We start from the raw sequence: 11,740 nt of genomic DNA on the forward strand, positions 1-11,740 counted from the left end.
GGCTTCAACTTCGTCCTCCTCCTTCTAAAGAAATGAGGAGGTGATGAAGTTGCAACTCAATTTTCTGTCAGAAAAGACGGAAAAGTTTTCAGCCAGAACAACTTAAAAGCCTGAACAGAAATCTGAGAGGGTGGATTATTGAAAGACGTCTTGTGGAGCCTGCCGCTGTTGAAACACCTGTGAAGCTGCAGAGTTTATCTGCAATCTGTCAGAGTGTGAATGTGTGTTCATCCCTGGATTCACACACATTTTCATGTGCGCTGCAGAGGAGCTGAGTTGTGAAACATCTGAATGGATGCAGAGGATTTACACAGAGACAGAGAGTTTTATAAGATTTCCTGCAGGTTAATAACCACATGTTCCACTGTTTAGCATCCTGTCTTGAAGTTGTGCGGCTCAAGCATAAAAACTTTCTCATTTCCTGACACCACTTTCTACCTGTGAAGTAAAACAAACTGTTAGTAACATTTATTACATCGTCAAAGTTTAGAGAATCTGTTGTGCTGAGATTAACGAGCCACCAGCGCCGTTTCCAAGACAATCAACCAAACTTTGTGCATTCAGGTTCTTCGGGCACATTTTTCTGCAGAAACACTAATATAGTATAAATGCTGATTGCACATTTTACTGAGGATGCTGCTTTTTATTGACTGCCAGCCCTTCATAAAGAAACTGAGACATCACCTGCAGAACGTTTAATATATTCAGACATGTGACCGACAGAGTCGACTGAATTTTGCTGGATTTTCTCGACAACAATCTTTGGGATCTGAAGCCATTTTTAACATTCCATCGTGAAACAAACCCGTCAATTTCAGAGCTTCAGAAGCTGATTTATTTTTTGTGCTGATTTTGAATCAATTTAAGTGACTTTAAGTGATTTAAAAGCACCAGTATTTAAGGCAACTGTGCAGAGAAGCCAGCTCTCTTCCACACCTTTGATCACCTGCTTTTGTTGTTTAAACCTCCATCTTGGATTACAGCCCACAGGATTGCAATGTCAGCTTTTTAATTCAGGATATTTTAAGCAGCGGATGTGACTCATTCGGCTGACTGACCCCGGAGACTGCAATCACAAGCCTGCCAAGTGTCTGAGGCCAACCGGACTGTAAGACCGGCTCTTCCTGCCTCGGGGGGGACTTCTTCTCAGGCTGCCCCCTCACTGCCATGGTGATGTCACAGGGCACCTACACCTTCCTGGCCTGTTTTGCCGGCTTCTGGTTGGTCTGGGCCGTCGTCGTCATGCTCTGCTGTTTCTGCAGCTTCCTGCAGCGCCGGCTGAAGCGCCGCCACGACGAGCGGCTGAGGGAGCAGTGCCTGAGGAGCGTAGAGATGGAGCCGCTCAGCTGTCACCCTGCAGGATACCCGACTGTCCCTCCACCTCCTCCTCCGCCTCCTCCTCCTCCTCCTACGCAGCTGCCTAGAGAGCCACCACAGTTCTGCCCTCCTCAGACTCTGTCGCCTCCTCTTCCTCTGCAGGTTCCTCATCCCATGCCGCAGGCAAACTGGGTCACCCTGCCAGGTAACGTGAAAGGGTTCTTACTGCTTGCTTGTTTGTTATCTTGTTCTTGTTCAAGGTCACAGCAGCTTCAGGTGAGACTGCAGGAAACATTGTAAATAAGAGTTTTCAGAAAATTTCTCTACATGTGGCCACATCAGACTTTGGTGTATATATCAAACTGGAGTTTCGGGGTTTTCAGGTGTTTGACAATCCTTTCACACCGAGTCAAAAGAGTTTATTTATCAAGCTGCAGGCTACTTAAAGTTCTAAACTCATGGTTAAGGGATAATGTTCAGTGAGCGGGTCATTGTTGCAGGAGTAAACCTCGTCAGATTGATGCAGGACTGCAACACAAAGCAGAAGAGTTTATTCCTGAAATAATTACCTGCTTATACCACAGCTACTAAACAAGTCTGGATAATTGTTGGTTTGATGTGCTGCCAACGTTGCTGCTTCTGATCTCATAAAAGTGAGTACAAACTGAGCATAAGGGTCCTAAGGCTTAAAAATGAAGTGCCAGAAACTGCAGTTCATCGAGTGGCCACTTCAGGATGGCGCCAAAAGTGAGTCAATCCCCATACAGCCCCATGTTGAGGGTTGCAGGGGGGCTGTCGTCTGTCCTCAACGGGCGAGAGGCGGGGTTACACCTGGACTGATCGCCTGTCAATCACAGCGCTGACACGTAGAGACAGACGCTCACATTCACACCTACGGGCAATTTTAGAGTCACCAATGAACCTAACGAGCATGTCTTTGAACTGTGGGAGGAAGCTAACTAACATTGCAAACACTACCAGGCAAACTCCATGCAGAAAGAAAGGCCCCCTACGAACCTTCTGGCTGTGAGGGGACAGCGCTAACCGCTGCACCGTGCAGCCGGCCTATGTTAACAAGCAGAATAAAATGTTCGACACACTTTGCCTCTTTAGCCTAGACAACTCAGGTCATCCACCAGCGCTAACAGAATCTCATTCTGTGGGATACATGATGGCTAACTAGCTCATTAGCAAGCTGGATAGTTAGCATAGGCTGTGTAGCTTTGTTAGCTTGGTATTTGCTCTACCCTCTCAGCTAAATGTGGTCACCTCTGCCTCCAAAAAAACATCATGCCGTCGGGCAAAGTTACAACAAGCGACCAACTTAAAATACTCTGAACCTCCCAACAGCAAAGCTGAGTTTGACTTCTAAATATGCAGCTGCTGGCATCTTTTAAGCTCTGATTTCATGGGTCCAAGCACATTTCATTCATAAGACATAAAAGGGGAAGAATTTAATTAATCCACGCGTTCATACGAGCAGTTCAGATGCAGACAGAGAAGGACAGGAGGAGGATTACATTCAGCACTGTGTCAGATTTTTTAGACTCTTGGTTCTCAGCGTCCTCCTCCCTCCTGCCGGGCAGCGTTCCCCCGCGAGGCGTCACGGTGACAGCTGCTGCTGAGACGTGGGTGGTGACTGTGGAGGCAGAGCGGTGACGGAGCGAGCAACAACGAGGGGCAGGCTACGCTAAAAAAGAGACGGAAGGAGGAGAAGAAGAAAGACATAATCAGAGGGAGAGAGTAGAGAGCAGGAGCACAGCTGGGAGAGAGACTAAGAATAATGTTAGATGATTGATGTAGTAAGAACTTCCTGTAATCTTCCCTCTGTGAGACGTTCCCTTTCTAATGTGATTATCCTGTAAGGAAAGAGTAACACAATCCACAGAGTGAAAAGATAATCCACAGTTCAGTTAAAGCAACAGACGCTGAGCTAGCGGGGGCTAGCAGCCGTTAGCTTGCTTCTTGTGTTGCGTTGTTACTAATGAGTCTCTGCACTTGTTAACCTGAGCAGGTTCCCAACACAGGGGTCAGGGTCCTCATATGGGGTCATGAAATCAATTTAAAGGAATAGCAGGATCATTAACCTCTTGGGGGGAAACAGATGGTTACCCAAAGTTATTTTAGTTAGTGTGTTAGTTTGATGTTCTGTTTACAACTCACAATCCTGCACTGAACCGATGGTTAGCTGGTTTCCAGTGTCCAGGTTGTCCAAATGTATTCTTCATAAAAACGTGGAATCTGTACTGGCAGGACTTTGGTACGAGAAGTGTTCTGGTTTCCGTTTGTAGTACTGACCAATCACGTATCAGCAGGCTGCGGCGTATGTAGGAAAATACACTGTGATGACGTCCCGGCTCCCATCAGCGTCATCTGACAACCATTGAGCCGCATGCATGTTCAGCTAACAATCTGCTTGATGCTGTGAAAGCCATTCAACTTTTACATTTCCCGACTTCCTCGAATGCATCACAAATGATGGCTCCGCCCTCCGTCTCATGTTAAAGTAGCTTTCTTCTCCTCTTGAGGACAGACCTGACAAAGCTTCATGTTGTTCCTAATCTGCATCATGATGTTGTTCTTTCATCAAACTGAAGAGCCGTTAATTAAAGTCGATCACAAGAAAATCTGTTTCCATTTGGGCTTCATCCCGCTGCAGTAAGCCAGAGTGCAGCCTCTGTGTAACTTCCTGTTTACAGTGAAGCTGAGACTCAGCACAGACAGATATATTGGTGCTCCTCCGGGGGATGGGACGAACCGAGAGATGACAGCGTTTATTTAGCAGACACATCTGGAGGGAGGATTTACCTTCACTTTGATCTGAAACACACGGTCGCTTCTCGAGCTGCTGACTGGACTGTAAACAATGCAGCGCCATCGTTTCGACATTGATATTGATTGACATATACCGGACAACCAGAGAAAACCTGTCCTAGAAACACTGCAGGTCACTCCTCTTGTGCAGTTGGAAAATAAATGCTTTAACCAAGAGCACCTGAACCTGCCCAACGAGAGGCAGTTTTTCCTCCCTTATGTTAAACATCTCTGCACTCCTGAGCCGTCATATTCCCATCCAAAAAAGCCAATCGTCCCCCAGCACAAAGTCGGTGTGCACATCCATTTTTATGGAAATTCATTCATGAGTTTTGGGCACATTCTGCTTCGCCCTCCTGGTGGAGGTAAACACGAGGCAGCTGCACTTTCAGGAAGCTCCGCTGAGAAAGATCGAAAACACGTCCACAGGCTGCTTGAACTGTGAAGACTTTGGAAATGTAAAATAGTGCATCTGCTGCGAAAATGATGATCAGCACTGAGCAGCATTAACATTAAGTAAAATCACAGGCACTTAATAAACAGCGGTGAGAGATCCATTGAATCAGAGCGTTTATGGGGAGCAGATGTAACAGCTTTTTATCAAATATCTTAAGGCAGAGAAAGTGTGTGTTTGTGTAAATATCCTCCACTGCAGAGGGAATTAGGATTATCCTTTTGTATCCAGATTTAAGAAGTAAAATCACAAACAAACACGGAGGAAAGCATTAAAAGTTTTATGAGAGAAGATTCATGACGAGATCAGGAGAAGGAGCGGCCAAAACAAAAGAATCCAAACCTTCAAAAGTCTGAGAGAGAAACGAAGGAGAAGGGAGAGCAGGATTAGTGGCGAGTAAAAGAGCATCGGCTGCTGTCAGAGATGCTTCACGAGCTCAGACAGACGGTGAAGATAAAACAAAAGGTTGCTGGAGTCTCACTCTCGCAGCAGACTGATGGAGAGGTTTAGTTTCTAAGCAGCAGCAGAGCTGAGGAGAAGCAGGAGGCGACCAGCTGAGCTCCGCAGAGACAAGCCAGGAGTCAGATTTACAGAGAGGAGAGGAGACTTATTTCACTTTAACGTTTACAGTTTAAAAAGAGTTTATTATAAATGCCAAAAAGCGTCTCGCTGTTGTTTTAAAACACGAACGGAGCAGCGTTTGGCTGACGTCTTGTTTCTTTTGCTCACACTGAAGAGCTGCATCATATCTCTTCCTAACAGCGCGCTAATGACAGCTGAGTTAGCTCAAACAATTGTGCAGGTATACTAAGAGGGATGTCAAAAGGCCAGGAGGGGATGAGGTGTTTTTTTGGTGTTGCTTTTGATGTCCCTTCTGCAAATGAAGTAAAAATTCAGAGGAGGTCTAAATAAAGGGATGAGATGAGTAGAATATGTTTCCTTTCAGGTTTTTCTGAGGGCTCTGGAAACACGTCAATGCTGTGCCTGCTTTGAAACTCTCTGAAACTGGTGTAAAATATGAAGAAGTATGAGAAACTAACTGATGCTGACTCCTTCCACACCTCTCTGCTCATCCACAACAACAACCCTCACGGTGTTGTAAATCAACAGCTGTTTGTCGAACTGTAGCCATGGAGCCTGATGTATTTATAGATGCAATTGTGTGTGTGTGCGTGCGTGTGTGTGTGTGCGTGCGTGTGTGTGTGTACCTGGCTAAAGTCCATCACTCCTCCGTCCTGCCGCTCAGATACCTTCAGGATCAGACTCTCATTGTGTTAACTCCCCTGAGCTGTAAACACACGAGCAGCTGCCAGAACAGCTTTAAATAAACATCAGCCACGCGCACACACACACACACACACACACACACACACACAGATGCTGTTTCCAGTGTGAGGATACAGTTCGCGGTACAGTCATGTCAGTATAAATAAGATGAGTAATCTGTGACAGCGACTCATGATGAGTTACACACACAGAAACAGAGAAACAGTGTGCGGCTGAAAGTCCGCAGATGTTTTTACCTGTTACAGGTGGAAACCTGGTTTATCAGTGACGGTCACACTTCATGTCTAATAGATGGAAGTTAATTTATCTTTAAAGTTTTGTCTCATCTCTTCCTCTTTTCTTCGTCTCCCGTCTGTACCTGTCGCTCCTCCTCTTTTCTTCACACTGTTTATATTCCAGGTCAGTGAAGCAGGAGGAGACGTGGAACATTTTGACAGATATTCACTAAATGAGAGCAATTTTATCTGAAAGAAGTAAATTCAGTTATATATAAGTATGTCATATAAGAAATGTCTCCTGTTTGTTGCCTGAGTTTCTTTTTTATTAGCCCAAAAATAATCCATCCGTTTTCTCCTGCTCGCCCGGGTCAGGTCTCGTTGGCAGCAGGCTGAGTAAGTTAGCGCCTCCTGGGGGATCCCGAGGTGATGTAGGTGGTATGTAAAGCCCCCGAACTTCAGCTATCAGCTTGTCTTCAGAACTTTCTGCCATTGCTGTGTTGACCCTGTCACATCCCCTCTGCCTCGACACTGCCCCTACTGTTCATGTACATTCTGCATCGTGCGACAGATTTTTGAGGACGTGCACGGCTGACGCTCCAAACAAAGACAGGGAACGCGAGGCAGTTAAAAGAAGTGTTAAAAGCAAGTATATCTCCGTCCTTTCACTGAAAATACATGTAAGTATAGACTCCAGTGTCTCAGTGACCACAGGTTCTCTGTCAGGTCCGCTGTGTTTTTGAAATACTGCAGGAGTGAACTTACGATTTGCAAAATAGATGCTTTTAACATTTTTCTTGACAACAAAACAAAACAAAAAGTTTTTTGCGTTGATGTCTTCCAGAAGAAAATGTCAAAGTAATTTCTGTTAAGAAAGAACCTTCAGCTGAAGTAACAATTCAGAAAAGTGTTTTCTGTTTGTATCTAAAAGAAAATGTTTGTTGTCTGCAGCAGCAGACGAGCCCTCCGTCTGTCGGTTATGATTCATGTCTCAGATTTCCCTAAAAGTACCAAAACACGTGTGCAGGTGTTTCTGAACACTCTTCACCTGTTCACATTTCTGCATTGGACTGAACTTGATGGGATTTTTAGCTGGTTGCATATAAAGACATAATTAGGTGCTGCTGACCAGTCAATTAGTGTAATTAGCAACAGGTGCGAACAGTCCAATTAGTGGAGAACAAGCAAGCAGGCTTCTGTAATTACTGACGCACAAAATACTCAACATCTGTAAGGTGCTCACATCGTACAGAAGTCTGCAGAGAAATGTTCTGCTAAATCTCGTGTGCATGCTAACAGAGTTATATAAATAATGCAGAAAGGATCCTGCAGAAAATCAGCTAAATGCAAGTACTTCTGGAGAACCTTTGGAAATGTTCCACATATTTTCACATGCACATGATTACTCTGATTATGACAACATGCCACATTTGATACAGGACATGTAAACAACATATACTGTTTGAAAATTCTACATTCAGACTACAAGTTAATTCGCAATATCCAGATTTGTCAGTGTGAGTTGTGCTGATATTAGTCTGGTTTAATGAGTCTCAGTTCGGCTTTGCAGCAGTTTACAACACGCAGCCTCTTGCGTGTTTACAGTCAACTCTTAGAACAAGAACAAACCGACTTACCGACGAGGCTGCCAGGCTGGGAAGGAGACAAAAGAAAATGCTTACACGTCTGATCGAAAGGAGAAACAAACCTACTTTAAAGCTCGAGAAAAGACTTGGCGTTATTTCTGCTAAAACTGAAGCTGGCACATTTCAGTGGAAAACATTTTCATTGCCAAATCCACACCAACACTGTGTCTGAAGACGCTGCCTCCTGCCTACATTAAAGACAGTTTCCTCTGCAGTGATCGGGGAGTAAATGGACATGTCAAACACTCATGAATCATCATCACTTTGGGTCATTATTGACCCGTGTGTAGTGTAAATTTCACAGCTGAAAAATAGATTTGGATCACAGTTTTGTTAGAAAAAGTAGTTTCTGTGCATTGAACATGATGTACCCTGATAAAACTGTATGATACGAGCACTATAAGAGCACTAAACAGCATTCAGATGAGTCACCTCCCCGTTTGTATTATATGTGATTATGTTTCTTGTTGCACAACATGCTGCAGTGCAGTTCCTCTACTACACATTATGAAGTCTTCAGCGAGAGGCAGAAAGATGGAAAACAAGAGCGCCTGAAATAGCAGAGAGAGATAACAGAAAGCAAAATGTGTGCGAGAGAGAGAGAGGAGACCAAATGTGCTGCGATGCTTTTTGTTCCCACAGCTGAACACACTGTCACATGTATCGCAGCAGGAAGGTGTCGATTACGCTCGTTTGGGTTGTGACCTGAAAATAAATGTGTGTGTGTGTGTGTGTGTGTGTGTCGCACACTGACACACACACGGTTATTTATAATGGCTGTTTTCCAAGCTGAATTATGTGCGTATGTATGGTGTGTTGTTTTATCAGGCTGAGGAAAAAAAATAGGATTTGTAGATTTAAAATACCAAACCTCCAACTTAAATCACACCTGATACAGATTTAATTAATATGAATAAAAACTCCTAAAGATGTGCACATGCAAACAAGAGAGCAAAGCGACAAACGTAAAGACGTAAAAACCCAACTTAAGCAAAGACAAAAGCATCGATCCAACACTTAGATGCAGCCTCACAGAGTGTGTTTTGAAGAGTGATTTGAATGCCTGATCTCTTCTGTGAGGGCATTCAAGAATCTTGGGGCTCAAACTGTAAACGCATGCTCACCTGTAATTGTTCGCTGCGACTTTGGGAAAGATGATCGAGCAGTTCTGTGATATAAGGCGGTTCCAAGCAAGACAGTGTGACAGCCTTCTTGGCTTCCTGTGTGGGGCTGGCTTTACCTGTGTTAGGAGAGAACCAGGAAGTGCAATCGGCTAATCATTGCACCTGTGTCTGCTGCTCCTCAGCTATATAAGCTGCTGGATTCAGCCAGTCTCGCTCTCTCTTCCTGGGCATATGGTTTGTTGTTTGGGTTAGACTGTTTCCTGATTTAGTTTCCTTGGTTTCTCTTATTACATTCACACTCATTCAACACACTGGACATTACTGATATTACTGATAAACACGTTTAACATTGGTAGTGTTTGACTTATCTTTGGTTAAATAAATCTTTGGTTAAAAATAATGTGTGGTCCTCTCCTTGTCCCTCCCTTGAGCCGGGCTGTGACAACAGCTATAGTCATGTTGTATTAAGATGGATTTGGTTTAAGGTCATAGTCAAACATCACACCAAGATTTCTGGATGAGTACTTCACATTGGGACCAGTGGACCAAAAAGGTTGTTACATGCAACATGTTCAAAAGAAGGATCTCACATGTGGTGTCATTCCGCTGGAGAAAGTTGTCGGACATTCAACTTTTATAGTTGGCAGGGTAGTTACACAGTTATTGGGGGCTGGTTCAAGTTTTTGTGCAGGTAGAGTTGTGTGTCATCTGCATAGAAATCATGACATCGAATTGACTCGTATGCAGTCTAATATGTCCTGCCAACAGTGTCCCTGCTGAACAGGGCAATGTGTTTTGGGGAGGAGGGGATTTATTTAGTCACAGACCTCGAGGAAACTTGGCAGCAAGGCTAGAATTTGGTGTATGTTGTTATTAATATAAATTCCTCTCTTTCTTTTCAGACACAGATGTTTTTGGAAAGCCCCCCTGCTACGAGGAGGCAGTCCTGATGGAGGACCCCCCTCCACCCTACAGTGAGGTCTTGGCCGACCCACGAGGGGGCACCTACATAAAGCCTGCCCCACTCCGAGCTGCGCCGGTGCCACCTCCCCCCAGAGAACACCCGGATCCTACTCCAGTGTTCACATCCGAGACCAGCAAGCCTCCTGTGATGGCTGTATTCCCAGATCGAGGTTACTCCTCCCTGATACGCCTGCCGTCTTCCCAGCGATGGGACTCCCTGGGTCACCTCCTGTCCAACATGGACCTTAACCACAACAACCTCGAGCCGCCGGGGGCTCGGTCCATCCAGGCTGCGGCCGCAATGGCTACCATGCCCCGCAGAGAGCCCAGAGGTCACCATGATGGACTCCGAGGTGGAATACAGGGACTACAAGGAAGCATACATGGACTCCAAGGAAGTATACAAGGACTTCGAGGAGGGATACAAGGAGTCCCAGGAGGGATACAGGGGTTCCAGGGAGGGTTTCAGAGTCTTCAGGGAGTCCATGGACTGAGGGGACTGGAGCCCAGCTGTGGCCTTCCAACAGCCTACCCACTGCTGGGTCGGAGTACCGCTGTCTAAACCAACCAGCCTCAGAGTCGGTCCGTTTCTGAAGAGCCTTCTGGCTGGAGATCTAGACTTCCTCTCTGTAGGCCTCCATTGCTGCTCAGTGTTTACAGCACTCACGCTGCTAGAAGTGGAGGTTTAAAACCCTTTAGAGCTAAACAAAGGTGAAATTGCTTCAAAGGCGTCGGGAGTTCAACTCCCCACGCAGCTCGGTGGGCGAAAGTGCCACTTATTCTGCTGGTATCGTGGCTTTCAACTGTGGGCATAGGTTAAACAGGAAACTAGACACTGTTTCAGACCAGTGTTGTTGAGTCACAAAGGTGTCCTGGTGTCATGTGGAAGCTAATTGAGTCAAGTCTACCTTTCATCTGGACTGTTTGGCCTTTATTTTCAACTCTACCTGCCCTTTCCATGCCGCCCTCTCTTTCTGTTCTGTTCATCCCGACCCTCCTCTCCTCTCCATGCGACTGAGCAACCTATTGTGCCAGTCTGCTGTTGCCATGGCTCCCGGGAACAGTCTGTTGCCCACAGCGACCTCCCCTCTTTTAGCTGCTCTGATTTTTAAAGACTGTGCTCACAGCTTGTCTCCTCTTGAGGTTTGTGAGTATTAGCACTTACAGCAGAACACGTGTTGACCTTCAGGGTCATTGTGTTTGACACACAAAACCCTTAAAGGCCAGCTCTTCCAGTGACAGCCAAAACAATGAGTCTGACGAGCGAGTCAGACCACCAGATGTACATGGATTGCGTTTTTTAACATGCTGCTTTGTTGTTTCATTGTTGTCTTTACTACAAACTGTATTTGTTTGGCCTCAAACTGGAAGTAAGGCCCCCTCGTGGCCACAGGAAGTCTTCAGCTGGGTCATGAATGTGAAAGATGTTTTTTTAACAAGTCCTTTAAGCTGTGTGACAAATTTCTCTTGTGAATTTAAAACATCTTCCAATAATTTTTGGTGTCAAAAAAAGGCCAACATTGGACCAGTGTTTTTATGCCCAACAACATACCATTTAAATATTGGATCCTCCTACTGAGGCATCTTCAACAAATCAAAGCCATTTATTTCTACACGTCAGGATTCAATGGAAATGTTTAAAGATAATCGGATTAAATTATTTCTTCTTCCTTTCTGTATTTGGCTTCCTGTGTTGTTCTTGTTTGTTTCTTCTCATCTGCCAGAAAGTTTGGTCTTCACTTTGTATTGAATAAGGGACTATTATTAGGAAAGGGGCTCTTCTAAGGTGTATTTGGTTCTTAGTTAATCAAATCTTTCCCTGAATCTTTGGCTTGGTCCAGAATATACAGAACATAAATACCTAGAAGTTTAGATTTAGTGTGACTGTCGTCTGCGTCTCCACATGTTTGGCCAGGGTTA

At 45.0% G+C, this 11,740-nt stretch overlaps 1 protein-coding gene across 1 annotated transcript; it reads left to right on the forward strand.

Moving 5' to 3' along the window:
* The first annotated feature begins 229 nt into the window (after positions 1 to 229).
* On the forward strand, positions 230 to 11,117 carry LOC138603060 (proline-rich protein 7). Its single transcript, XM_069674718.1, has 2 exons — positions 230 to 1,522; positions 9,760 to 11,117. The coding sequence occupies exons 1-2, from the start codon at positions 1,168 to 1,170 to the stop codon at positions 10,380 to 10,382; spliced, it is 978 nt and encodes a 325-aa protein (XP_069530819.1). The 5' UTR covers positions 230 to 1,167; the 3' UTR covers positions 10,383 to 11,117.
* The last annotated feature ends 623 nt before the right edge of the window (positions 11,118 to 11,740 follow it).

The sequence above is a fragment of the Semicossyphus pulcher genome, unplaced genomic scaffold (genome assembly GCF_022749685.1).
Source record: "Semicossyphus pulcher isolate SPU_LCO1_2020_fin unplaced genomic scaffold, fSemPul1.0.p SCAF_10, whole genome shotgun sequence".
In the NCBI taxonomy this organism is placed as follows: domain Eukaryota; kingdom Metazoa; phylum Chordata; class Actinopteri; order Labriformes; family Labridae; genus Semicossyphus; species Semicossyphus pulcher.

What these genes read in the sequence shown, in the direction of transcription:
- LOC138603060 (XM_069674718.1), top strand. Translation starts at nt 1,168, where the DNA reads ATGGTGATGTCACAGGGCACCTACACCTTCCTGGCCTGTTTTGCCGGC. An exon ending in AAACTGGGTCACCCTGCCAG is followed by an intron (nt 1,523 to 9,759) that starts GTAACGTGAAAG and finishes CTTTCTTTTCAG; the next exon opens with ACACAGATGTTTTTGGAAAG.